At 34.0% G+C, this 25,146-nt stretch overlaps 1 protein-coding gene across 1 annotated transcript in view; it reads right to left on the bottom strand.

Moving 5' to 3' along the window:
• Nucleotides 1-25,146, bottom strand: part of IFT74 (intraflagellar transport 74) — a 75,877-nt gene that overhangs the window by 9,842 nt on the left and 40,889 nt on the right. Inside the window, exons 13-16 of the mRNA XM_069474316.1 lie at nt 23,106-23,185; nt 6,451-6,504; nt 3,684-3,781; nt 2,578-2,704 (exon numbers count right to left, since the gene is read on the bottom strand). Coding sequence (XP_069330417.1) covers nt 2,578-2,704; nt 3,684-3,781; nt 6,451-6,504; nt 23,106-23,185 — 359 coding nt within the window. The remainder of the gene's footprint in view (nt 1-2,577; nt 2,705-3,683; nt 3,782-6,450; nt 6,505-23,105; nt 23,186-25,146) is intronic.

The raw sequence follows: 25,146 nt of genomic DNA, 5'->3' as shown, positions 1-25,146 counted from the left end.
AATTCTTTGCTACAACATGGACGAACCTTGAAGACATTATTCTAAATGAAATAAGCCAGTCACAAAAAAGACAGAACCTATGTACCGACACTTATATGAGGTTAGCTAAAGTAGTCAAACCCACAGAAACAGAAGTAGAACTATGGTTTGCCAGAGGTCAAGTGAAAGGAATGTGGAGAGTTGTTCAATGGGTATAGAGTTTCAGTTTTGCAAGATGAAGAAGTTCTAGAGATCTGTTGTACAACAAGGTACACGTAGTTAACACTACTGTACACTTAAAAATAGTTAAGATAGTAAATTTTATTTGTTTTTTACCACAATAAAAGATATAGTCAAACCAATAGTAGGTACAAAAATTAAGGTTAGAATGTACCTCCTCTAGTTGCTTGGCATATAATTCAGACATACAAATAAAACTATGGCAAACAAAGTCTAAACAAATCTGGGCATAAAATATGCTTGAATGTATAGAGTAACAACAATTGAACAACTATATCATCACTCTTAATTCAATGATATATTAAAAGCATTCAGTATGCATTTAAGGGTCCATAATCCCTTATCTAAAACTCTTGGGCAGAATTCTTTGGATTTTAGAAAAGTAATAAAATGCACATATTAATTATTACATAAATCCCATGGCAGAGTCTGAGGGAGTACCCTGTCATCAAGTACATGAATATTTCTGCAGCAGAAAATATAAATAGTCACATGAGGAGGGATAATTAAACAGTATAAATAGCCTCATGTCAGTTCATGTCAGGTTATGTTTTGCTGCCAAGATCTTTTTAGATTTTGGGAATCCAGACAAAGTATTATAGATCCTTTATTCCATTTCAAGGATCTTTCAATATTTTTAACTTAGAAAATATTAAATAAGACTTCGTTTCTCATGATCTCACTAACTGCCAGATATATCCAAGTAGACAAAAACATAGTTAATTCAAAGTCACCACACAATAGCATAAAGAACACCCCTAGTTAGAAGCCATCAGTTTATAAACCAAGAATCCGAATTTTTACATAACTTTATCAGTTTATAAACCAAGAATCCAAATTTTTACATAACTTAATCCCAGACTCTTTAAGTGCAACTTTGTATATCTGTTTCTAAACTCTACCTGTAACATCCCAATGGCAGCCACTAACCACATACGGCTTTTGAGCACTTGAAATCTATCTAGTCCAAATTGAAATGCTATAGGTTACATGTTAAAATGGTAGTATATTGGATACACGGTTTAAATAAAATATATTATTAAAATTCACTTGTCTCTTTTTACTTTTTTACATGGCTATCAGAAAGTTTTAATTATATATGTGGTTGGCCTTGTATTTCTGTTGGACAGTGCTGCATTAGCTGCATACTAGTGGGCATGGCTAAAAATCATTAAAATGAAAGACCACCTCCTCTAGGACAGTCCCCTTAATTGTTTAAGGCTGGACTGGATATGTATCCTATGTATTTCCATTGCTCCTTATACTTACTTCTATCATAGCATTATTTCATTGTATTATAATTGTTTGCCATTCCACCAGGGTGAATGTTACTTGAGGAAACATATAGGATTTTTTTGGCCTCTATAAACTGATAAAGATTCTCTCCTTGACCAAATTCTAGCCAGATCCCTTTGGGCTCTCTTCTCAACTGGGCCTCAACCTCGGCCTATAAAAACTCCGGACACAAATTATTTCATCCATTCCCTTCCACCTGTATTAAAAGATTTAAACAAACACTAACATAGTTTCTAATAGCTTAAGGCCATATCCCTAGGATGATCCTACCTCTCTCTCTTAAAGTGCCTAAGAAAGCTCCAGGCTGCCAAAACAATTTACTATTTGTTCTAGCCAATATCAGACAATAGACAATTTACTCAAAAGGACTTACAATTGTGATTCCTTCCTCTGTCCCTTTGAGATGTATATGTATCTCCCACTACTCAAGAGTGTCTTTCTAAAGGACCTGAAAGTTATTCCCTTAAAATGTAATCATCAGGAAAGTTAGGGCATCAGTCTCCCAGTCTCTATAGGAGGACAGAGTTCTAACTTCCATAACTGCCAGCTAACAGACAGTTGGCCTAACCAGCACTTACACTGACCAACCCTTTGCAGTTTTTCATTTCCCTTACTGGCTCTCCGCACCCTCACTACTCCCTCACTCTCCCTTTAAAACATCCAGTCACCTCTGTACAAATCAAAGTTGAGTTCAGTTCACAGCTGGACTCACCTTCCCTATTACGATACAATATTAGTGATTAAAATCAGTCCTTACCACTTTAACTAGAATCCAGCTTTGTTTATCTTTGATAATACCCAGGATATAGTACAGGCATGGAGAAAATATTCAATAAATATTGTTAAATGAATGAGATTTATACTAATCTAATACTATTAAGTTGATGAGAAAAGTCACACAAAATTCTAAGATTACAAATCACTGGGGCAATAGGCAATAATAAATTATAAGCTCAGTTAATGAGGCTTTCAAAAAAAAGACAAAGAGAATAACATTGGTATATTTTTCAAAATTTCAATTTGTTACAGAAAAAAATATTAAAATCCAGGTTGTTTTCTTACCTGAAGTCAAATTTCTAGCTGTACTTTGGGATTTCTGCATTTCAGTAGATTTAAAATTGAGGTCATCCTGCATCATTTTTAGCTCTTGATTGGTGATAGAGGATATCTGTTTCATACGATTTATATCCTGTATTTGCAGAGAAATAAAAATAGAAAAAAATCCACTGATTTAACTCTTCAGTAAAACCCTTGGAAAATACTGTTAAAGGATGAGATGTTTGAATAGATATTCTTTTTTGAAATATTATCATCCAATTTAGCTGTTTTATAGAAGAATACAGTGAGATTCAAAGTCAAGTTTCATCAATAAAAGGAGACTATAAATTCAGAGTGTTTTCACTGGATTTATTTCACTATAGAAAAAAATTCAACAATATTATTTTAGGAACTGGTTAGAGCCTTAAAACACTAAGAATACTGGAAAGGGATGATGCATTTTTCCTCCTGTGGTGTCACACATAGCAGATGCTCAATAAACGGTTTTTGATAATTCAAGATGCTCATTAGGTACAACTATAAGAAAAGAATCCCTTCGTTTAAAATACAAATTATAGTTTAAAATACATTAACATCTTCCAATATGTCTAAGTTTTGAAATTATCTATGCAAATGTTACTTTTTACAAGTTCAGATAGATTAACTATGGAAGAAAATCTTAAAAACGGCTCTGAATAAGTGCCTCATTTATTGGTGAATATGGATATTATATATATATATCATCTTTTTCATCTGTCATCCTATCTAGCTGACCTTTTTTTTTTCAGAGTGTTCTTTCATCTTTGAGATCTGTATTCAATTTTTATAACTGCTGTAACAAATTATCCCAAACTGTAATGATTTAAGACAGTGACATTTTGTTATCTTACAATCCTGGAAGTCAGAGGTTGGAAGAAGTCTCACTGGAGTAGAATCAACATTCTAGCTGACCTTATAATATGACATAAAAATTAATAGCTCAAAGAAACAAAATAGCAAGCAAGGGAATTTAAAGAAAACAGTTTAAATGAGCAGACATGGTAGTGAGCCATGCCATATTTTTTGAGTTGGTATTTGAAACGTTAATCACAGAAAAAATAATGACACCATTATAGGCACATGGTACTTACACGACTACAGTGCTCCAAAAGTGAAACAATACTGGCTTCTACCTGTGCCTTCCGTTCCAGTTCCTGATTCTTAGTTTCCTCAAAAGTCTCAATAAAAGCTGCCAATTGAAAAACATGACAAGACAGGCTACTGTGGATATAGTCAATACTATATAAATTCTGATTTGTAGGTCTTAAGAGTACTTTTTAGAAATTCAAAGCAAATATAAATTTTAAACTACCACTGTTTAATTTTTTATTAACCCAAGGGTAATTACTCAATAAGAACATTTCCACACACTGTCAAATTTTGAAAGCCTAATTGCTATAACCTTGATATCAATAAATTAGAAAATTATAAATATAGGATCAAAAGAAACAGCTGATAATATGGAGATGAGAAAAAAATCTGTTTTTACATAGGATCTCCTTGATACATCTATAATTGGCCACTAACTTTATTTCTGAAATGAATATTACTAAATACCTATTTTATCTGAAAATGAGTATTTTACTTATAATGCTAGATTAATCTCAACTAAATAAATATATTCAGATTATAAATAAATATTCTAGGCAATCCTTTTACTTGTCTAGCATAGAACTCGCACATAATTGCTCCTATTTATAGTCTTTACGTATTTCTATGGAACTTCTGAAAAAAAATAAAACCTTTCAGTTAAAAATAATTTTACTGTTAGCATGAAATAAACATCAATGGTTTGCCTTCTGTAATGGATTTCCATTATATTTTTTCCTACTTATACATTAAATATATTTTTTAATTGAAACAGTCTTCAAGAAAACTTTTTTTTATCTGAATATGGTAGGAGAAGACACAATCAACATTTTTTTAAAAACTGAATTTCCTTTAATGTCCTACTTGAACATCTTAAATTCAGGTTTCAAGTGTGATTACCCTGATTCTACAATGCATTGATCATATATTATGTAGTCAAATGAGATTTTTACACGTACAAAGGCATACATGAATACTCTCTTTCAGAAGTATTTTGTTAGGAAAACAAGCCATAATTAAGACACAGAAAGAAATCTAGGATAGGTGACCTCCAATTCTAAGATTCTATAGCATAGGAATTTCTTTAATTCATTTGGTACACATTCATTAAATGAACATTTATTAAGTGCCACCTAAGTGTCAGATACCATACTATGTAGCATCTAATGATTTCCAATATTATGGAGTCATATCATTCCTTAATTTTACACTCTCTCCTTTACCAAAACCACTTTTTTGAAAAAAAAAAAAAGAAAGAAAAGAAAACAATGGCCAGGCACAGTGGCTCACACCTGTAATCCTAGCACTCTGGGAGGCCAAGGTGGGAGGATGGCTTGAGGCCAGGAGTTTGCGACCAGCCTTAGTAAGATTGAGATCCCATCTCTACAAAAAGTAGAAAAATTAGCTGGGTGTGGGGGTGTGTGCCAGTAGTCCCAGCTACTTGGGAGGCTGAGGCAGAAGGATCACTTTAGCCTAGGAGCTTGAGGATTCAGTGTACTATTGCTAGGCAGGAACCAAATCTAAAGGTGGCAGATACAGACCAGGAAGGTTGTTCCTAGAGGTGGAGAAGGAGGGGGTGGGCAGAGACTGCAGGAAAACGGGAACTTGAGGTTTTGAGGCATACACACCTGTGGAGCTGCAACTTTGTTATAAGAACACCTGCCAATCACGTCTATCAATCATCTGGTAACATCCCACAGCTCCCATAAGCCCTTCCCCAGACTAGGCCAATAAAAGGAAACCACCTGGGAGTCCTCAACATCTTTCTCTACTCATGGAGACTGACCCGCGTTACTCTCTGGAACGTAGCCTCACTTTGTATAGCTCCCTTCTTTTTTGCAATAAAAGCTGTTTGTGTGGAATTGCTTCCTGTCTGTGGTTACTCCATCATACTGGCTCTGCTTGTGAATTTTCCAAGCAAGGAGCCAAAGAACCAGGACAATAGTCCACCAATGGGCCGGACCTGACACTATGATGATGCCACTGCACTCTAGCCCAGGTGACAGAGTAAGACTGTCTCAAAAAACAAAACAAAGAATTAATTTTGAGATAATTTCTGGTATTTGCTGAGATTCTAAAGAAATCTTGGTATGTTGTGAAATCAGAGTTGACAATTACCGTTTTATAGCATGCCTCTATGAAGGCAACAATTAATTTCAGATCTATAAAATTTCAGATTTTAGCAAAATGATAACTTAAAAGGAAACCAGTAATAGATAACATGTGTCAATTTCTAAAAATTTATGAATGTACAAGTTTAAATGATGATCCATTTATAAAGTAAAGGTGAGATTATTTTTTTAAAGTGAAAAAAATTGTAACAGAAGGCTACTAACATTGCAGTTGGTGGTAGTAACAAAATCTGAGGTGAGGGCTAATAAATAATAAGTATTATAAAAAATTAAAATAAAAGTGAAAGATATTAAAGGTGAACAAAGTGAAGCATGTAAAAGAGAACATTCAACGTTCAATCAGTAAGTAGTCCATAGGTTCTCTCTATACAGACTAAGAATATAATAAGTGCTAGCTTTAGAATCTATCTCCAACATGCAAATACTTATACATACATATACATATACCTTTTTAGAATTATCTACTCATCCTTAAGTTATAGTAGAAATTTAGTTATTCTTCAAGGCAAAATGCTTTGAATGTCCACACTTCTGCACTTATGAGCCATTATATGTCCCCAAAATGAGATCTCTGATTTCACATAAAGGAACAGCAATCTGAGACTATAATACTTTTATCTATAAGAATATCACTTACTGTCCATATTTTCCTCTCTTTTTTTTAGCTCCTTGTATTTCTGATTCATTTCACCTGTAAGAGATACAAAATATAACATTAATTTCAACAATTCCAGACATAGTGCTCTAAATTAGAAATATCTCCTAGGTTCATTAGATGCCATTAGTCATTGAATATTCAATATTTCCAATTAGATAACATTATTTTACATTGACTTATAGAGTCTTTTAAAGCAGATATATACAAGTGCCTTGAATATTCAAAAAACAACCTCCTGTTTGGAAAAGACTTAAAGGCTTTCCATTCTCAACTTGGAACTATTCAATCTACACATGAATACTACTGGTGACAAGAAACATAAGTTCCCAAGAAAATCCATTCCATCTTTGAATAGCTCACAATGACAAGCAACATAGCAGAGTAACTTCTCTCACAGAGTTTATGGTCCAGGGACTTAGCAAGTAATTATACCAAAGCAAGAGGATCACTCGAGGCCAGAAGTTTGAGATCTGCCTAAGCAAGAGTGAGACCCCATCTCTACAAAAAATACAAAAATTAGCTGGGCATGGTGGTACACGTCTGTAGTCCCAGCTACTCGGGAGACTGAGGCAGGAGGATCACTTGGGCCCAGGAATTTGAGACTGTAGTGAGCTATAATGACGCCTGGGCAAAAGATCGAGACCTTGTCTCCAAAAAAAAAAAAAAAAAAAAAAAACCCCAAGCCAAGTAAATATAATTAAAATGTACTAAGTGCTATCATATGAAAAATAAAGGATGCTACAGGAGCACACAACAAGGGCAACTAATCTAGTTCAGAAATGCAGAGAAAGTTTTGCTAAAGAAGTAATGTTTAAGATGCATCATAAAGAATGAATAAAAGTCACTTGGTCAAAATACAGAAACTGCCAATGTCAAAGCATTACCAGGAAAAACTTTGGATGTGAAGATGAATATGGTAGCACAAGAAACTGAAAGAGTGATATGGCTGAGACAGAGAATATGAATTGAGAAAGTGGCATAAAGATCAGGCAGATTATGAAATACCTTATAAGACCCATGTTAAAGAGTTTGGGCTTTCTCCTAAGGACAATTACTATTAAGAATTTTAAGCAGGGGAATGAAATGATCAGTTTGCATTTTTGAAAAATATTTCAGGTCTGCACAATAAAAGAGAACTAAGATTGGAGGCTATAAGACCAGTTAGAAAGTTGCCACAGTAATCCGGGTGAAAGATGAAAGTAGCCTGGAGTAGAGTGGTGCTAATTAGGATAGAAGGTAGTGGTTTTTTTGCAGATATTTAAGAATCAAAGTGAATGGATTTCGATGAGGGTTAAAGAGAGAGGAGTAAAGTATGATTCCCAGGTTTCTGGCTTGGACATCTAAGAAGATAGTGGTATTAACTGAAAACGGGAGAAGGTTGAAGAAGCAGCTGCTTATAACAGTTTTAGACATGTTGAGTCTAGTAAACATGGAAAATATGTCTAAAGGAACAAAAATCCAAGGCCCAGAAAGATGGATGAAATCTTGACATCTTAGCCTCACAAAAAGACCATTAGTAGGGGTGGATCATTATTTTATGACAACAGGATTTCACTGTAACAAAAACAGCTTTGAAGGCACATGGCTATTCTCCTGGATAGCAAGATAGCTGCAGCCCTGTGTACCTAGGATCCCAGGTAGAGAAAGCAGACTAAATTTGTGCTTGCTCCATTCTTTGATTTCTTCACCCTAGTCAGTCAGTTCTTAGCTTCTAGAGAAACTAAACAAGCTTATTAAGATGATACTGAGCAAGGATAAAGAGAATAACAGACTGGAGATTCCTAAGGTAGTTCCAGATTAGGAGCTGGCGTCTAGAAAGACTTTAGGAGTGAGAGTTCCAAGAAAATGCAAGAGCCAACAGATGGAGCCCAGAGGCTAAAACCCCAAAGGTCAGTCTGTGTTCTTTGTATCCTCTTACAAGGTATAGAGTTTTTACAAGCTCTGGATAGAGCATCAGTAAAGTTAAGAAATGGATGAAGATAGTGGGGGTGGAGTCCCTAATTGCTGCAGGAAGCAAGAAGCCATAGACTTTCATCTGTGCATATACTTGCCTGGGTGGTAAGTGAGTTACGAATACACAAAGTTGATGGCAAAGTCAGAGACCTGGGTCAGCAGACAGTTTTTCTGACTTCTAGTTTGAAAATAGTTTTCTCAAATTCATTGACTGCGTTGATACTAAGAAAATCTTATGTCAAGGCCCCCAAAATATTACTGGTAGTAAAAAGCTGAAAGTGAAAGCTACTGTCTAAGGCCAGTAAATACCTAGTGGTCGTGAGTTGCTAGCAAGGGTATACCCAGCACCAATGAGAAACACTGGGTCCACTCAGAAAGCTCGGGATCCATTAACAACTTTACCGAGCTACTATGCAGTTCAAATTATCAAAAATGGTCTCAGAGAATATGCAACACAATTAGTTGTAAAGAAAAAGCATGAGGTAATTTGTTATTAATAACAAACTTTGAATATGATTTTTTTTTTTAAATACACTATGCACAGGATTAAGATTAGTCCCATAACAATGTCACCATTCACTTACCTTACCGCAATGTTTTTTCAGTGGGAAACAAAGAGAAAGAGTTAGAGCTTGTAGCACACATGATCTGGGATACCCTGATAGCAGGGAGATGTGCATTTAAATATTACATAATACACATGAAGTGGCAGAAAAGCTAGGATCTCCTGAACCTTCCATGGCCTAGGTTTCTAAGAAAGTCCTAGTTCCTTTGTTTTGACTGCCTGAGAAATTCCACTCTTATGAGACTGGTCGGCATTAAGGGATTAGGAGGAAGGCCTGGCTCCTAGGCTTTACAAGGATTTAACTACTGCCTTATCTTTCTTCTTAGAAACTTAAGAGAACCTACACATGCTGTTTCCAGTTTCTCATCTTGCTTTTAGACCTCAAGACACTGCAATGAGGCTTTTCCTCCTATTCCAATGAAATTGTTCTCAGTAAGATTATATGACTACTTAGTTATCAAATCCAAAAGGTAGTTTGTAGTTACCTTACTCTGAAATATTTGACACTATTGATACATCCTTTCAATTTTCTTTGTTTTCCTTTATGTTTTGTTTTTGCTTTGTTTAGGGGTAGAGAGGAGGCTTTTCTGGGTTTTCTTACTCTCAGATCATTCTTTCTCTGTCTTCTCTTCATAGGTCCACTCCCTTCTTCATTTAAATACTGAGTTCTGCTCTTAATGGACTTCTAATGCTATATTATATCCATGGCAACCTCACTGATTCTTAACGCTTTAAGAACTCTCAAATTTAACCTATTTCCTGATTTTCAGATTCTTTCGTCCAAATGCTTACTACATATATTCATTTAGAAGTTCTTTAGGACATCCTAAAATTCAGTATATCCATAATCAAACTCATTAGTTTTCCCCTTCAAAATCTATACCCCTCTTTATTCTCTATTACATTTGGATATCCTCACCACCCACTTATCACTCACGTCAGTCACCTGGGAGACTCCTCTCTGCTGCTCCCCTCAAATCCATTCTCCTAGTTGCCAACAGATTGAGCTGGAAGACATATCTGGTCAATGTCTGCAGCTGCATAACTGGCCAGCTGGATTAGATGGGAGCTCCCACGTATCTCACTAGATTCCCAAGCATCATAAACCTTCCTCCAGTATCACTGATGTAAAGAAGAGTGGTCAGGACAGTAGTGAATTGCTTGCTCCATTTTGTGACTTCTCTGTGGATTATTAATATCTGAGCTGCCCATAAAAGGCAATGTACAGATGTGGGCAATCCTAAGGAAAGTCATAACGTCTGTTACCAAATCTATCTTTAGATTCAATATCACAGGAGAGGATAAGATCATAGAAGGAAGCGAATCACTGTATCAAACTGAGGTGTAAGCAGAAGGGTCTGATGTAATAGGATCAACAATAAGGAGACCAAGGAAGAAGGAAAAGGACACAATAATAAAATGAGGGTAATTGTGTAGAGAACCTCAAATTCTGAGCATTTGAGGTGATTGCAGTTCTACATTCATTTATTTATTCCATACAAATTTACTGAATATCTACTATGTGCCAGATACTGTAATAGGTGCTGGGAATATCAAATTGAACAAGATCGTTCCCACCCTATCCTCCAAGGGCTTAGATTATAATCTATTAGGTGTGCAAAACCAAAAAGTTTCAATGCAACATAAGTGCTGTAACTCTGCAATATTTGACACTTTTGATACATCCTTTCAATGAAGTATTAATATATATGAAGTGCTATGGTAACCAAATGTATAAAAGTGTTCAGGAGGATTTTACAAAGGAAATACCATATTAGCAAAGCACTTTATCAGGCAACATGGGAATTACAGAAAAAATAAGATATTTTCCTTTAAACAATTTATATTTTAATAGACAAGTACACAAAAATGTACACTGTAAATTCTTTTCCCCCTCTCAGGTAGGAAAGAAGAAATGGGTATGGACTATTACAAAAGACTGGGGCTACTGCAGAAAGGACACCGTTGCTTTATAATACTCTTGGCTGTTGCCAGCCAGTGGAGTAACGGAGATGACCAAGGGGCTGAGCACCACCACAACCATCTCTGTTCTCACTGTAAGAAAGTTCATCTGACACTTTTATTTTCTGGCGTCAAATGATGTTCTCTTGACTCAGGGCTTATAGGCTAGAGATATTGTTTTTTAATCTTGAATTTTTTATTATTATGGGTACATAATAGTTATATATATTTATAGGGTACATGCAATGTTTTGATACAGGTATATAATGGGTAATAATCAAATCAGGGTAATTGAAGTATCTATCACCTCAAGCATTTATCATTTCTTTGTGTTAGTAATATTCCAATTACATGTTTTTAGTTATTTTAAAGTATACCATGACTCATTGTTGACTACACTCACCCTGCTGTGCTAACAAATATTGTTCATTCTAACTATATTTTTGCACCCTGCTATTCTTCCCAGCCTCTGATAACAATCATTCTACTCTGTCTCCACGAGATCAATTGTTTTAATATTTAGCTCCCACATATGAGTGAGAACATGTGAGATTTGTTTTCCAGGGCTTGGCTTATTAAACTTAAAATAATGTTCTCTAGTTCCATCCATATTGTTGTAAATGACAGGATTTCATTCTTTTTTATGGCTGGATAACATTCCATGTGTATATGTACCACAATTTCTTTATCCGTTCATCCACTGATGGACACTTAGGTTGATTCCACATCTCGGCTATTGTAAATAGTGCTGCAATAAACATGAGAGTGAAGATATCTTTACAATACACTGATTTCCTTTCTTTTGGATATACATCTAGCAGTGGAACTGCTGAGTCACAGAGTAGTTCTATTTTTAGTTTTTTGAGGACCCTCCATACTGTTCTCCAAAGTGGCTGCACTAATTTATATTCCCACCAACAGTGTACAAGGGTTTCCCTTTCTCCACATCTTCATCAGCATTCATTATTGCCTTTTTGATAAAAGCCATTTTAACTGGGTTGAGATGATATCTCACTGTAGTTTTGATTAGCATTTCTCTGATGACTAATGATGTTAAGTATTTTTTCATACACCTGTTGGCTATTTGCATGTATTCTTTTGACAAATGTCATTCAGATCTTTTGCCCATTTTTAAATCGGATTATTTGATTTTTTCCTAGTGAGTTGTTTGAGCTCCTTATATATTCTAGCTATTAATCTCCTGTCAGATGTGTAGTTTGCAAATGTATTCCCTCATTCTGTGGGTTATCACTTCACTTTGTTGATTATTTCCTTTGTTATGCAGAGCTTTTTAGCTTACTGTGATCCCATTTGTCCAATTTTGCTTTGGTTGCCTGTGCTTTTGGTGTATTACTCAAGAAATCATTGCCCTAGCCCAAAGTCCTAGAGTGTCACCCCAAAGTTTTCTTTTAGTAGTTGCATATTTTCGGGTCTTAGATACAAGTCTTTAATCCATTTTGATTTGATTTTTATATATGGCAAGAGATAGGGGTCTAGTTTCATTCTTCTGCATATGGATATCCAGTTTACCCAGCACCATTTATTGAAGAGACTGTCTTTTTTCCACCGTACGTTCTTGGCAACTTTGTTAAAGATAAGTTCACTATAGATGTGTGGATTTATTTCTGGGTTCTCTATTCTGTTCCATTGGTCTATGTGTCTGTTTTTATGCCAGAACCATATTGCTCTAGTTACTATAACTCTGGTATAATTTGAAATAAGGTACTGTGAGTCCTCCAGTTTTGTTCTTTTTGTTCAGGATGGCCTTGGCCATTCTGTTTTGTTGTTGGTTTTTTTTGTTGTTTTTTTTTGTTTTTGTTTTTGTTTTGTGGTTCCATATAAACTTTAGGATTATTTTTTTCTATTTCTGTGAAGAATTTCATTGGTATTTTGATGGAGATTGCATTGAATCTGTAGATTGCTTTGGGTGCTAAGGACATTTTAACAATATTGATTCTTGTAATCTATGAGCATGGAATATCCTTTCATTTTTCTGTGTCCTCTTCAATTTCCTTCATGAATGTTTTGTATTTTCATTGTAGAGACTTATCACTGCTTTAGTTAAGGAATACCTAGGTATTTTATTTTATTTGTAGCTATTGTAAATGGGATTACTTTCTTGGTTTCTTTTTCAGATTATTCATTGTTGGTATATAGAAATGCTACTGATTTTTGTATGCTGATTATGACACTCAAAGGGAGAATCAGACCTCTAGGCCAAGAAGCCAAAGTGTATGTTGATTTTCTATCCTGTAACTATACTGAATTTGTTTATCAGTTCTAATAGTTTTTTTGTGAAATCTTTAGGTTTCTCTAGATATAAGATCATATCATCTAAAAACAAAGATAATGTGACTTCTTCCTTTCCAATTTGGATGCCCTTTAATTCTTTCCCTTGTGTGATAGCTCTAGCTAGAACTTCCAGTACTATGTGAATAACAGTGACGGAAGTGGGCATCTTTGTCTTCTTCCAGCTCTTAGAGGAAAAGCTTTCAGTTTTTCCCCTGTTCAATATGATACTAGCTGCAGGTCTCAATATGGCTTTTGTCATATTGAGGTATTCCTTGTATACCCAATGTTTTGAGAGTTTTTATCATAAAAGGGTGTTGAATTTTATCAAATGCTTTTTTTTCAGCATCAATAAAATGATCATACGGTTTTTGTCCTTCACTCAGATGATATGATGTTTCACACTGATTGACTTGCATATATGTTAAATCATCCCTGTATCCCTGGGATGAATCCCACTTGATCATGATAAGTAATCTTTTAAATGTATTGTTGAATTCAGTTTACTAGTATTTTGTTGAGGATTTTTGCATCTATGTTCATCAAAGATATTGGCTTATTGTTTTCTTTTTTTGTTGTGTCTTTGTCTGGTTTGGTATGAGGGTGATAGTGGCCTCATAGATTGAGTTTAGGAGTATTCCCTCCTCCTCAATTTGATGGAAAAATTTGAGTAGGACTGGTATTAATTCTTCTTTGAATATTTGGTAGAAGTTAGCAGTAAAGCCATTGAATCTGGGCTTTTCGTTGAAAGGAGACTTTTTATTACTGCTTCTATCTCACTTCTTGTTATAGGTCTATTCAGATTTCAGATTTCTTCCTGGTTCAGATTTCTTCCTGGTAGGTTTTATATGTCTAGGAATTTATCCATTTCTTCAATGTCTTCCAATTTATTGAAATATAGTTGCTTGAAGCAGTCTCTAATTATCCTTTGAATTTTTGTAGTATCAGTTTTAATGTCTCCCTTTTCTCTCTGATTTTATCTGAGTCTTCTTTTTTTCTTAGTAAAACTGTCTACAGTCAACAGTAGGCTATTAGTAGGTAAGTTTTGGGAGAGTCAAAAGTTATACCTGGATTTTCAACTGCATGGAGGGTCATCATCCCCAATCTCCATCTTGTTCAGGGATCAACTGTGTTTTAAATTTTGGCATAAAAGTTTCTTTACAGCTATGCAAACAAGGTCAGACAATTCCATTTCTAAAGATGGGAGGCACTTTAAAAACTATAATAGTTTTCTAAATGTGTAAAAGTTAAATTATTACTAAAAGCCTCATCCTTTCTAAAAAAGACAAAATGACTTCGTAGAAGTTTGTTTCAACAGAGTAATGTCAATAAAATCACATTGTATACCTTGTAGTCCTTGGCATGTACCAAGCATAAGATAAGGTCCGTAATTATTTTCTAAAGTAGTGTTTATCAAACTTTAACATGCATCAGAATCACCAAGAAGGAGTATTGAAACACAGATTGCTGAGCCCAATCTTCAGGGTTCCAAATCAGGAGGTCTGGGGCGGGGCCCACGAATCTGCATTTCTAAGAAGTTTCATATGGTGCTGATGCTCCGAGTCCAGAGATAATACCATCATTCCAATGAAAGTACAAAGTACAGTTTAACCAATTTCTAGAGGGAACAATAACAATTCACTCTTTTTCATTGGCTGTATATTGAGAAACCACAGAGCAATGCATAGATGCCATCTGAAATCTCAGATACCAGAAGAAAAATCACTTTGAAATTAAACAGATTATTTTGTATATCCTGGAGAAAACATTGATTGAAAAAGTACTTTATAATATACGCTTGCGGAATATCTCCAAAAAAGTTATTTTTCAGTTTATAAATTAATAGCATTAATAACAGCCAATAATTAATACTGAGTACATTTTAAATTGAGTGCTATTCTGAGTCATACACACATGCACACACACATACTCTCTCTCTCATCTAATCCTTATAACAACCCTAAGAGATAGACACTGTTATTATTTCCATTTTAAAGAGAAGGAAACATTTTCTAGATAAAGAAAAGATAAACAAGATCAAACAGCCAGTAAAGCAGCAGAGTGTGGATTTGAATCCAGGCATTCTAGTTACAGAATATGTGCTCTTAAACAAAACTATTTTGCCCTTAAATTTTTTATTTTATCTGACATAACCAAAGAATAAAAGCTCCTAACCTATGCTTTGGAACTTTGAGTATAGGAAAGTATTGACAAACAAATCAAAGAAAGTATCATATTTTATATTTTATTATTCTTGAAAGATGCATAGAAATTATAAAGTTGCAATAAATTTATTTAGAATTTAGGATAGTAATCCAGTGTTTCTATTATAACACATTTATCACACTGTAGCAGTTAGATATTTATATGTCTATGATATATTAATAATCACATGGGGGCTTGGCTATGTGCACCTGTAGCCTCAGCTACTCGGCAGGCTAAGTCAGGAGGCTCACTTGAGCCCAGGAGTTTGAGGCTACAGTGAGCTATGATTGTGCTACTGCCTCCAGCCTGAGCAACAGAGACCTTGTCCCTAAAACAATAATAATATTAATAATAATCATCACACAATATTTAGTTTTACAATATAATGCATATTTGGAAAAATTCCTTTACAAAAAAAGGAATAATTTTTAGTCAGTAAAACAAACAATAATCTCTTTTGGGGAAATATGTGACTGTGATCATACTTTGTTAACTTTGTCAGGCCGTTTATATATACAGATGCTCAGAAAATTAGCCCCATCTTGTGGATCATGGTAGTACTACAAATTTAGGCCTTTGAGATCAGAGAAAAAACAATGGAACTGTCAGAGTTGTGTATATTATTAATATCTTGACTGAGAAAAACTAAGAAATTTATAATAGCTAGCACTGGTGGGGAAACACTTTCACATGCTGCTTTTGGTTGTATAGAATGTACAGCCTTTTCTGGGAAGAAATTTACAAAACCAATCAAAATTGTAAATATAAATAATATTCTATTCAAAATTTTACTTCTAGAAATTTATTCTGTAGAAATAAATACATACATTAATAAACATGAATGTACAAGGATATTTACTGCATCACTGTTCTTGGTTGTAAAAAATTAGAAACAACCTAAATGTCATTGTAGATATGACGAATACTATATAACTATTATGGTAGCTAATCGTTATCAGAAGTGCTTAATGTGTACCAAGCACCATTCTCAAGTCTGGCTTTAGAGCCCTGACATTGACCACTGTGCTCTAACACTTCTTGGAATGAAGTAGACATCCTCATATGGAAGAATGTACATTATATGTATATAGTTAAATGAAAAGACTCCAGAACTTAAAAAAATCTACAAGAAAAAAATCAAACAACCCCATCAATAAATAGGCAAAGGAAATGAACAGAAACTTTTCAAAAGAAGACAGAATAATGGCCAGCAAACATATAAAAAAATGCTCAACATCTCTAATCATTAGAGAAATGCAAATCAAAACTACAATGAGATATCACCTAACTCCAGTGAGATTGGCCTCCATCAAAAAATCCCAAAACAATAAATGCTTGTGAGGATGTGGAGAGACAGGAACACTCTTACACTGCTGGTGGGACCGCAAATTACTGCAACCTCTTTGGAAAAGAATTTGGAGATACCTTAAAGAGCTAAAAATAGAAATACCGTTGGAGCCAGCAATAGCACTAGTAGGCATCTATCCAAAAGAGCAAAAGGCATTCTGTAATACAGACATCTGCACCAAAAGGTTTATGGCAGCACAATTCACTATTGCAAGGATGTGGAAACAACCCAAGTGCCCGTCAATTCATGAGTGGGTTATTAAAATTTGGTATATGTATACAATTGAATATTACTCAATTATAAGAAATAACAGTGATCTAGCACCTTATACTTTCCTGGATAGAGCTTGAGCCCATCCTCCGAAGTGAGGTATCACAAAAATGGAAGAATAGGTTCCACATGTACTTGCCATCAAATTGGCACTAACTGATAAACACTATGGTGCTCACACAGTAGTAATATTCTCTGGGGATTAGGGGGTTGGGAGGAGTAAACTTACAACTAATGGATGCGGTGAACATTGTAGAGGGGAAGGGCATGCCTCTAATCCTTGGTTGGGTGAGGCAAAGTCATAAAATGTAACCCTAACCTTCATAATATCCTGATAAATAAATAAATAAATAAAAGACTCAAGCTCAGACTATATAGTATTAGCCCACTTAAAAAAAGTTTGTAAATGTATAGAAAAACGTCTAAAAGGTTAAACATCAAACTATAAACAATGATTACCTCTGAACTCTTGGATGAGTGTGAGGAGAAAGATGACTTTTTTACTTTATACACTTTTGTACTGCTTAAATTTTTCACAATAACATAGCAGATTTATATATAAAAATCATGATTTTAAAAGAGAAATTAATCTTAGTCTTTAAAATGATTTAAACTAATTTAAGGAAATTTTTTAAAAAGCATTAAGGGATGATCTCCCTATATATTGAGGCTTATTGCTCAAATTAATGAAAGCACATGACAATAGTCATTTGAGGCAAAACACACGCACACACACGTGTAAAAAAATAGTAAAATGAAGTACCTTCAAGGTGATTATACTCTTAGAAATTCTAGGAAAGTAAGTTTATAATTGGTAATTTCTTGGTAAAGGTGGCCAGTTGAACATGCACATCTAATTTTGATACTCCTCCAAACACCACTAAAAATATAGTCAAAAGAATTTTTAAAGGTATAGACTCCCAGCAATGGAGAAAATAGAGCAGGAGATAATAGCAATAAGATTCAGGATGCTGAAAGCAGACGGAGAAGTGGTAACTAACAGCAGTCTTGAGAAAGCCGAAACCTAAGCCAGCATTGGGTAAAGCTAAGGACCATCCTGATTTCAAAAGGTTCAATAATTTTGCATAGAAGACTGATCATTTATTTTGTGCTCCTACTCCATAAAAGGTTTTGACATGTGTCATAATAATAAGTTTCTTTTTAGAATTTATTTAATGTAAGATAGTAAAGAGTAAAAGCAAGGGCCTGATTTGAGCTAAGTGGACCAAGAAACATTATTTACTTTGTATGATAGAACTTCAACGTGAGATATAAACTTGGTACTATTAATTTGTGGTGACAATAAAAAATTTCTTAGTCAACAAATATCTTATCAAAAACAAGGCAGGGTGTAGTGTCTGTAGTCCCAAATACCAGGAGGCTGAGGCGGGAGGATCACTTAAGCCCAGGAGTTCAAGGCCATAGTGTACTATAATTGTGTCTGTGAATATCCATAATACCCATTGCACTCCAGCATGAGCAACACAGCAAGACTCAATCTTTATTTAAAAAAAAAAAAAAAAAAAAAAAAAAGGTTCTTGGCTATATGTTAGAAGTAAGTCTTAAGGACAAAAAGATCTTTACTGAAAATAATATTTTGTGTTTAGTGATAACATATGCTACTATTGCCTATTTTATGTTCTACTTTATTCAGAGCAACAATGCTTTTTCTACTAATTTCCTTTGCTTATATAGAAGCAGCATTTTAAAAAGCAGTATTTACGTAAATATTCAATTGTTGGCATTTCAACTGAGAAAGGAGAAATTAGGATGGATTCAGGCTTTTATGAAAAGTAGCATGGCATCTGCCAATAATGTTCTGCTTTACTAATAATTCAGAGTTTATAGCCAAATTCTGAGCATATGACTTTCCCTAGAGCTATTTCTTATTGTTCCTAGTTAGGAAAAAAAAAACTCCTTCCCCACTAAAATATAAAATAGTGTACATATTTATACCTAAATAAATTTGGAACCCATATAACAAAATTACCCTATCCATCAACAAAGAAGAACTATATGGGTGAAGTCTAGCAAATATTTAACATGATAGAATCAAATACCCCTGTAGTTTAAAAAAGATAAAGATATTCTTATAAAGAAAATTTTCTGTATGAGATTTTATTTTTAAAAATCAATTATGAGGACTAAATATTTAACAGCAAAGAATTGGTCAAAAGTCTAAGTGTACTATAGGGATTTTCTCTGCATTATTGCAGATTGTCACACAGACTAATAACTCAGCATCTAGGAACAATAAACATTTTCATAACATACCCAAATAACTGCTAACTGATTTCCTTTAGTTAACTTTGAGACATAATTATTTAATGTAATGTCTGGTAAATTATAACTTTATCTATCAAAATGAATAACTATGATATATTGAGGAAGTTTATTGGATTATGGGGTCACTATTAACACCTAGCAAAAACATAATTGTACCTAACCCAGTATCCAAGGATGCTTTTGAATTTAGAATGAATTATGTAAATATTTTTTAAAATAATTTTTCGAATAAATTTTAAATTTATTTGAAAACTGAAAGGTTGGAGCAACTCCTAAAAAAGTCAGACATGTATAAACATCATTAATGGTTTATGTGCCATCTTAACCAGAAACCCTACAAGGCAAAAAGGTGACCTAGTTGGATTACACACACGTGCCATTAATCGAAGATGCCAGGTAGCACATAAGGAATGAATAAAAAGGGACCAAAGATGGGATAAAGCCAGGGGACAGAGCTAAGTATGGAACAGAAAGCCAAAATAACTTATCATCCACATACTAAGGAATGGATCATCTACAATCTTGAATCAAGGAACTGCTGAGAATGCAGATGCAGATAAGCATCCACTGCTTTATTAGAAAACATGAATCCAAGGTGGAAATCCTTTAGAAAGTAATAGAACCTCTGCAGGCAAGCTCTCTCTGGGGAAGAGTGCATACTTACATTCTAAAACTAGAGAGCCCAAAGAAATGATTAGAGCCCTACTTTCACCTTTAGTTCACTCTATAACTCTTTCTTTGGTAAAATATGAATTGTTTAGTTCATTCCACAAACATTTAACGAGTATTTGCTTTCACAGACACTGTGTTGATGAAAGAGGTTACCAAAGTGAGTAAGACACTGTCCCTTGTCCTTGTGGACTTATAGCCTAAGAGGGGAAGACAAACACATAAGTAGATAATTGTAATATAATATGGTGAATGCAGTGATATATTTATGAATGGTGTGCTCTGATAACAGGGAGAGGGGTTGCTCACTTAGCACAGCCCAGAAACAGGTCAGAGAAGGAAGTTAGAGTTATGCTGAATGAGAGGGTACCTGAGCTAGATCTTAAAGCATGAAAATTGAGTAAGGTAAATAAAAGGGAAAAGAACATTCAAGACAAGGGAACAAATAATATGAGCAAAGAGTTGGGGCATGAAACAGTTTGACACAGAGTAAGGGGATGAGGTATGGAGAGCCAAAATTAGATTCTCATCAGAATATAAGGCTAGAGATGATGAGGGGTGTGAGGGGAGGCTGATGATGTAGAGGCCAGATTACAGAGGGACTACTATAATATGGCATGCAAAAATTCTTGAGCTTTATTTTGTACATCATGGGAAACCACTGTTAAGCAGGAGAATGACACAGAATAACATTTTATATATAAGTCACTCAGGCAGCATTTTGGTGGAAGAATCTGAGGAAGGGGTAAGACTGGAGGTTGGGAGACCAGTTAAGAGGCTACTGCTATAGTTCAGGCAAAAAATAATGAGGTCCTGAACTAACAAGTAACCTTCTAACAAGTAACCTTCTAACAAAAACCCCCTCTGCTGTCGTACCAATAGTCTAGGATGATCACAGTGTAGCAGAAGAATGAAAATGAATGCATGATATATATATATATACACACACACACACACACACATACACATATATACACAAGCATACATATGTACAGTATTTATATATCACATGTATTTATATATATACTTATCTATAAATGCTTTTTGCCACTATTACACCGCATTATAGATCATTTTTTTCTACATTAATAAAAAAGGACAAAAGTTAGAAAACAAAAAGGAAATGGAAGCTAAAATTCAAAACATTCTATTTGTCTTAGAACTAGTAAGTAATAATAAATTGTTGCTCCACAAATACATTATTTTAATGGAAAGAAATTGAATGTTAGAAATCTAGATTTAGGAAAACTATTTAGAATGTATCCTATAAAGGATCTAAAATCAAGAACATTACCAGATTTCTCAGAATAGTTTTACATATATTAATAAAGTCTAGAATACTAGATCTACATAAATCAAAATCAATGAAATAATTTCATAAAAGAAAATAACATGGTCAAAAGATGTAAAATTTCAGTTAGAAGGAATAAGTTCAAGAGATCTGTTGTAGAATATACTGACTATAGTTAATAACAAGGTAGTATATTTTTGAAGATAGCTAAGAGAGTGGACTTTGAACATTCTAACTGCAAAAAATAAGTATGTGAGGTAATACATATATCAATATTTATTAGCTCAGTTTAGCCATTCCACGATGTATACATATTTCAAAACATCATGTTGTATACAAGAAATATATACAATTTTTATTTGTCAATGAAAATGAATAAATAAATATTTTTAAAAAGAAAATAACATGACCTTAGTCTTAACAACTTATTGTGAGTCTACCTTGCTGTGTATGCCATTTAATTCATAAATCTTAGTGAGATAGGACCATTGTATTAACTTTGCAGATGAGAAGACTAAAGCTCAGGCAAGTTTACTTACCTAATAACTGGGACTTAAAGTCTGTCTGCCTTTACTTGCCTTATGTAAAGCTATCAGTAGCCATAGGTAAATAAAACTATTTAAGTATTTCATAAGAACATTTTTACTTCAGAAATGCAATACTTCATATCAGAAAGTCAAATTTAGGTTTAGGCAAGAGAACTAAGGCTTTTGAGGCAAAGACATCTTGGTTTAAATCTGGCCTTTACTCCTAACTAGCTGGGGGAATTTGAGTAAATTGCATAACTTCTTTGAGCTTCAACATATATAAAATGGGTTAACAAGGTTTCAAAGCGTTCTTCCAAAGATTGCAAAGTGCCCAGCCCAGGAATTATGTAATCAATCAACAGTAGTTAATGATATCATTCACAATCAAGAAAAAGTATAAATAAAACTGATACAGAACCCTTAAACCTGAATTTAAAAACTTAATTTAGGAATAGACCATTCTTTTCCCTGACTATGAATGTTTTGTTACCGAAACTAGGAATACATGTATGTGCACACTTGTTTATACCATACCTAACGTGTAAGAATATACAGTCAATTCTTGATAATCCAAGAGTATATTAACTGGTTTGCACTTAAAATGTTTTTAAAGTCCCATGGGAAACCCATTTTTCTCTCCCCTATTAGGGAGAAGCTGACTAGAAAACTATAATGCCCAACCTCTTCCACCAAGCACACATAAGTGGCTCCCAAACCTTGCCATAGATGTTTTACTTGTTCAGACCCCAAGCTCCCTCAAGTGTTCTAGTCCCTTCATTGGTTCTTCAAACTCCACCACTGGGGAAAGCTGGAGAAGGAATAGGATGATCAGTGCTTGCTACTTCATTACTGGGCCTGGCTGGGGAATTAATTCTTTCTGGGTTATCTGTGATATCTGTGATTAGATTCTTACCTCCAATGCTACCAGTTATCATCATAAATTAACAGTTGCCCATATTGAATTAGTATAACTTAAGAATCTATAACCACTTTAAACGATTTTACTTTTTTATAAAAAACTGCTTTGCAAAACTATATAAGTTCTTATCATTATGTAACCATTTCAAGTTTTTGTTCAGTTTAAAAAATTGCTTTAATATTACTTATAATACTTAGTATTATAACACTTAGTATTAGTATAAAGTTAGTAATGTCATAAAGAAATAATAATTCCTGGGTAGTTAAATAGTCCCTGAGATACTGGTTAATACTGTACCAATACTGCTATGTATCTGTTAAGCTATATTATAAAAATACAAGAAATATTACCTTGGTGTTCCTCTAAATCCATGTCAAGTTGTCTAATTTCGTCATTAAACTGACTTATTTTTTCTTTTATGTCTGTTAGCCTGTTGAAAATATTTTAATGAATTTATAAGGATAATGTAGACATTGAGTAAAAACACTTAATGATGTTAGGATATCTTTTCTAAGTTGCATAAACAATATCTAGAACTAATATGCCCTCTTCTGAGCACAATACTATAAATTTAGAGAGAAAAATCTTTTTATAGACTTTTTTTATGATTCCTATTTGGAGCAGAAATATATTCTGAGAACATTAGGTTGGCTGACTTCAACAGAAAACCTTTCTCAACCTTCTTTTGAGTTTGATTTAGAATATTAAGAAAGTAAAAAATCTTTAACAACCTTCTTTTTGTAGGTTTGTATAAACTAAACTAAGTTGGCAAATTAGTCTCAAAAATTAGAAAATAAGGGAAAATCCACCATTAGTAGAAGATTATATGAGTTAGAATTTTAATGAAAAGCAGTTATACTTACTGTAAAGTTATAGTAATCAAGATAATGTGGTACTAGAATAAGGATAGACATATATATGAATGAACTAGAATTGTGAGTCCAGAAATAAGACCATATACCTATGGTCAACTGATTTTCAACAATAGTGCCAAGATAATTAAATGGGGAAAGAAGAGAATTTTCAACAAATGGTGCTGGGACAACTGGATATGCACAAACGAAGAATAAAACTGGACTCCTACCTCATATCATATATAAAAATTAACTCAAAATGGACCAAAGATATAAATGTAAGAGCTAAACTATAAAATTCTTAGAAGAAAACAGGGGCATAGTCTTCATGACCTTGGATTAGGCATCTTAGATATGACACCAAAAGCACAAGCAACAAAAGAAAAAATAGATAAACTGGATGTCATCAAAACTGAAAACTTTTGTGCTTCCAAGGGCACCATCAAGAAAGTGAAAAAACCCACAGGATGAGAGAAACTTTTTGCAAATTATGTATCTGATAAGGTACTTCTATCTTAAATATATAAAGAACTGTTACAGTTCAATAATAAAAAGACAAATAACCTCATTAAAAAATGGGCAAAGCTCCCATGTTTATTGCAGCACTATTCACAATAGTCAAGATCTGGAATCAACCTAAGTGTCCATTAATGGATGAATGGATAAAGAAAATGTGGTACATATACACAATGGGTATTATTCAGCCATACAAAAGAATAAAATCCTGTCATTGGCAAAAACATGCATGGAACCAGAGAACATTATGTTAAGTGAAATAAGCCAAACACAGAAAGACAAATTTTGCATGCTCTCACTCATAGTGGGATCTAAAAATTAAAACAATTAATTAATCTCATGGAGATAGAGAGTAAGAATGATGGTTACCAGAGGCTGGGAAGAGTAGCAGGGGCAGGGGGAATAAAGTAGAGATGGTTAATGGGTATAAAAATATAGTCAGGTAGAATGATCAATATCTAATATTTAATAGCACAATAGGGTGTCTATAGTCAATAATAAGTTATTGTATACTTTAAAATAACTAAAAGCATGTTCCTAAAACAAAGAAATGATAAATGTTTGAGGTGATAGATACCTCAATTATCCTGATTTGATTATTGCACATTGTATGCCTGTATCAAAACATCACATGTACCCTATAAACACATACAGCTATTATGTTCCCAACATAACTAAAAATTTTTTTAAAAATGGGCAAAGGATCTGAATAAACATTTACTCAAAGATATACATATGGCCAATAAGTACATGAAAAAAAGCTCAACATCATTAGCCATCAGGGAAATGCAAATCAAAACCATAACAAGATACTACAATAACAAGTGTTGGTGAGGACGTGGAGAAACCGGAGCGCTCATACACTGCTGGTGGAAATGTAAAATGGTGCAGCAGCTTTGGAAAACAGTCTGGCAGTTCCTCAAAAAGTTAAACATAGAGTACAACAAGAGCCAGCAATTCCATTCTTAGGTATATACACAGGAGAAGTGAAAACATATGTCCACACAAAAACTTGTACATG

Source organism: Eulemur rufifrons, chromosome 7, assembly GCF_041146395.1.
Source record: "Eulemur rufifrons isolate Redbay chromosome 7, OSU_ERuf_1, whole genome shotgun sequence".
Lineage (NCBI taxonomy): Eukaryota > Metazoa > Chordata > Mammalia > Primates > Lemuridae > Eulemur > Eulemur rufifrons.
The sequence above is the reverse complement of the archived record's forward strand: the minus strand, read 5'-3'. Positions and strand labels throughout refer to the sequence as shown.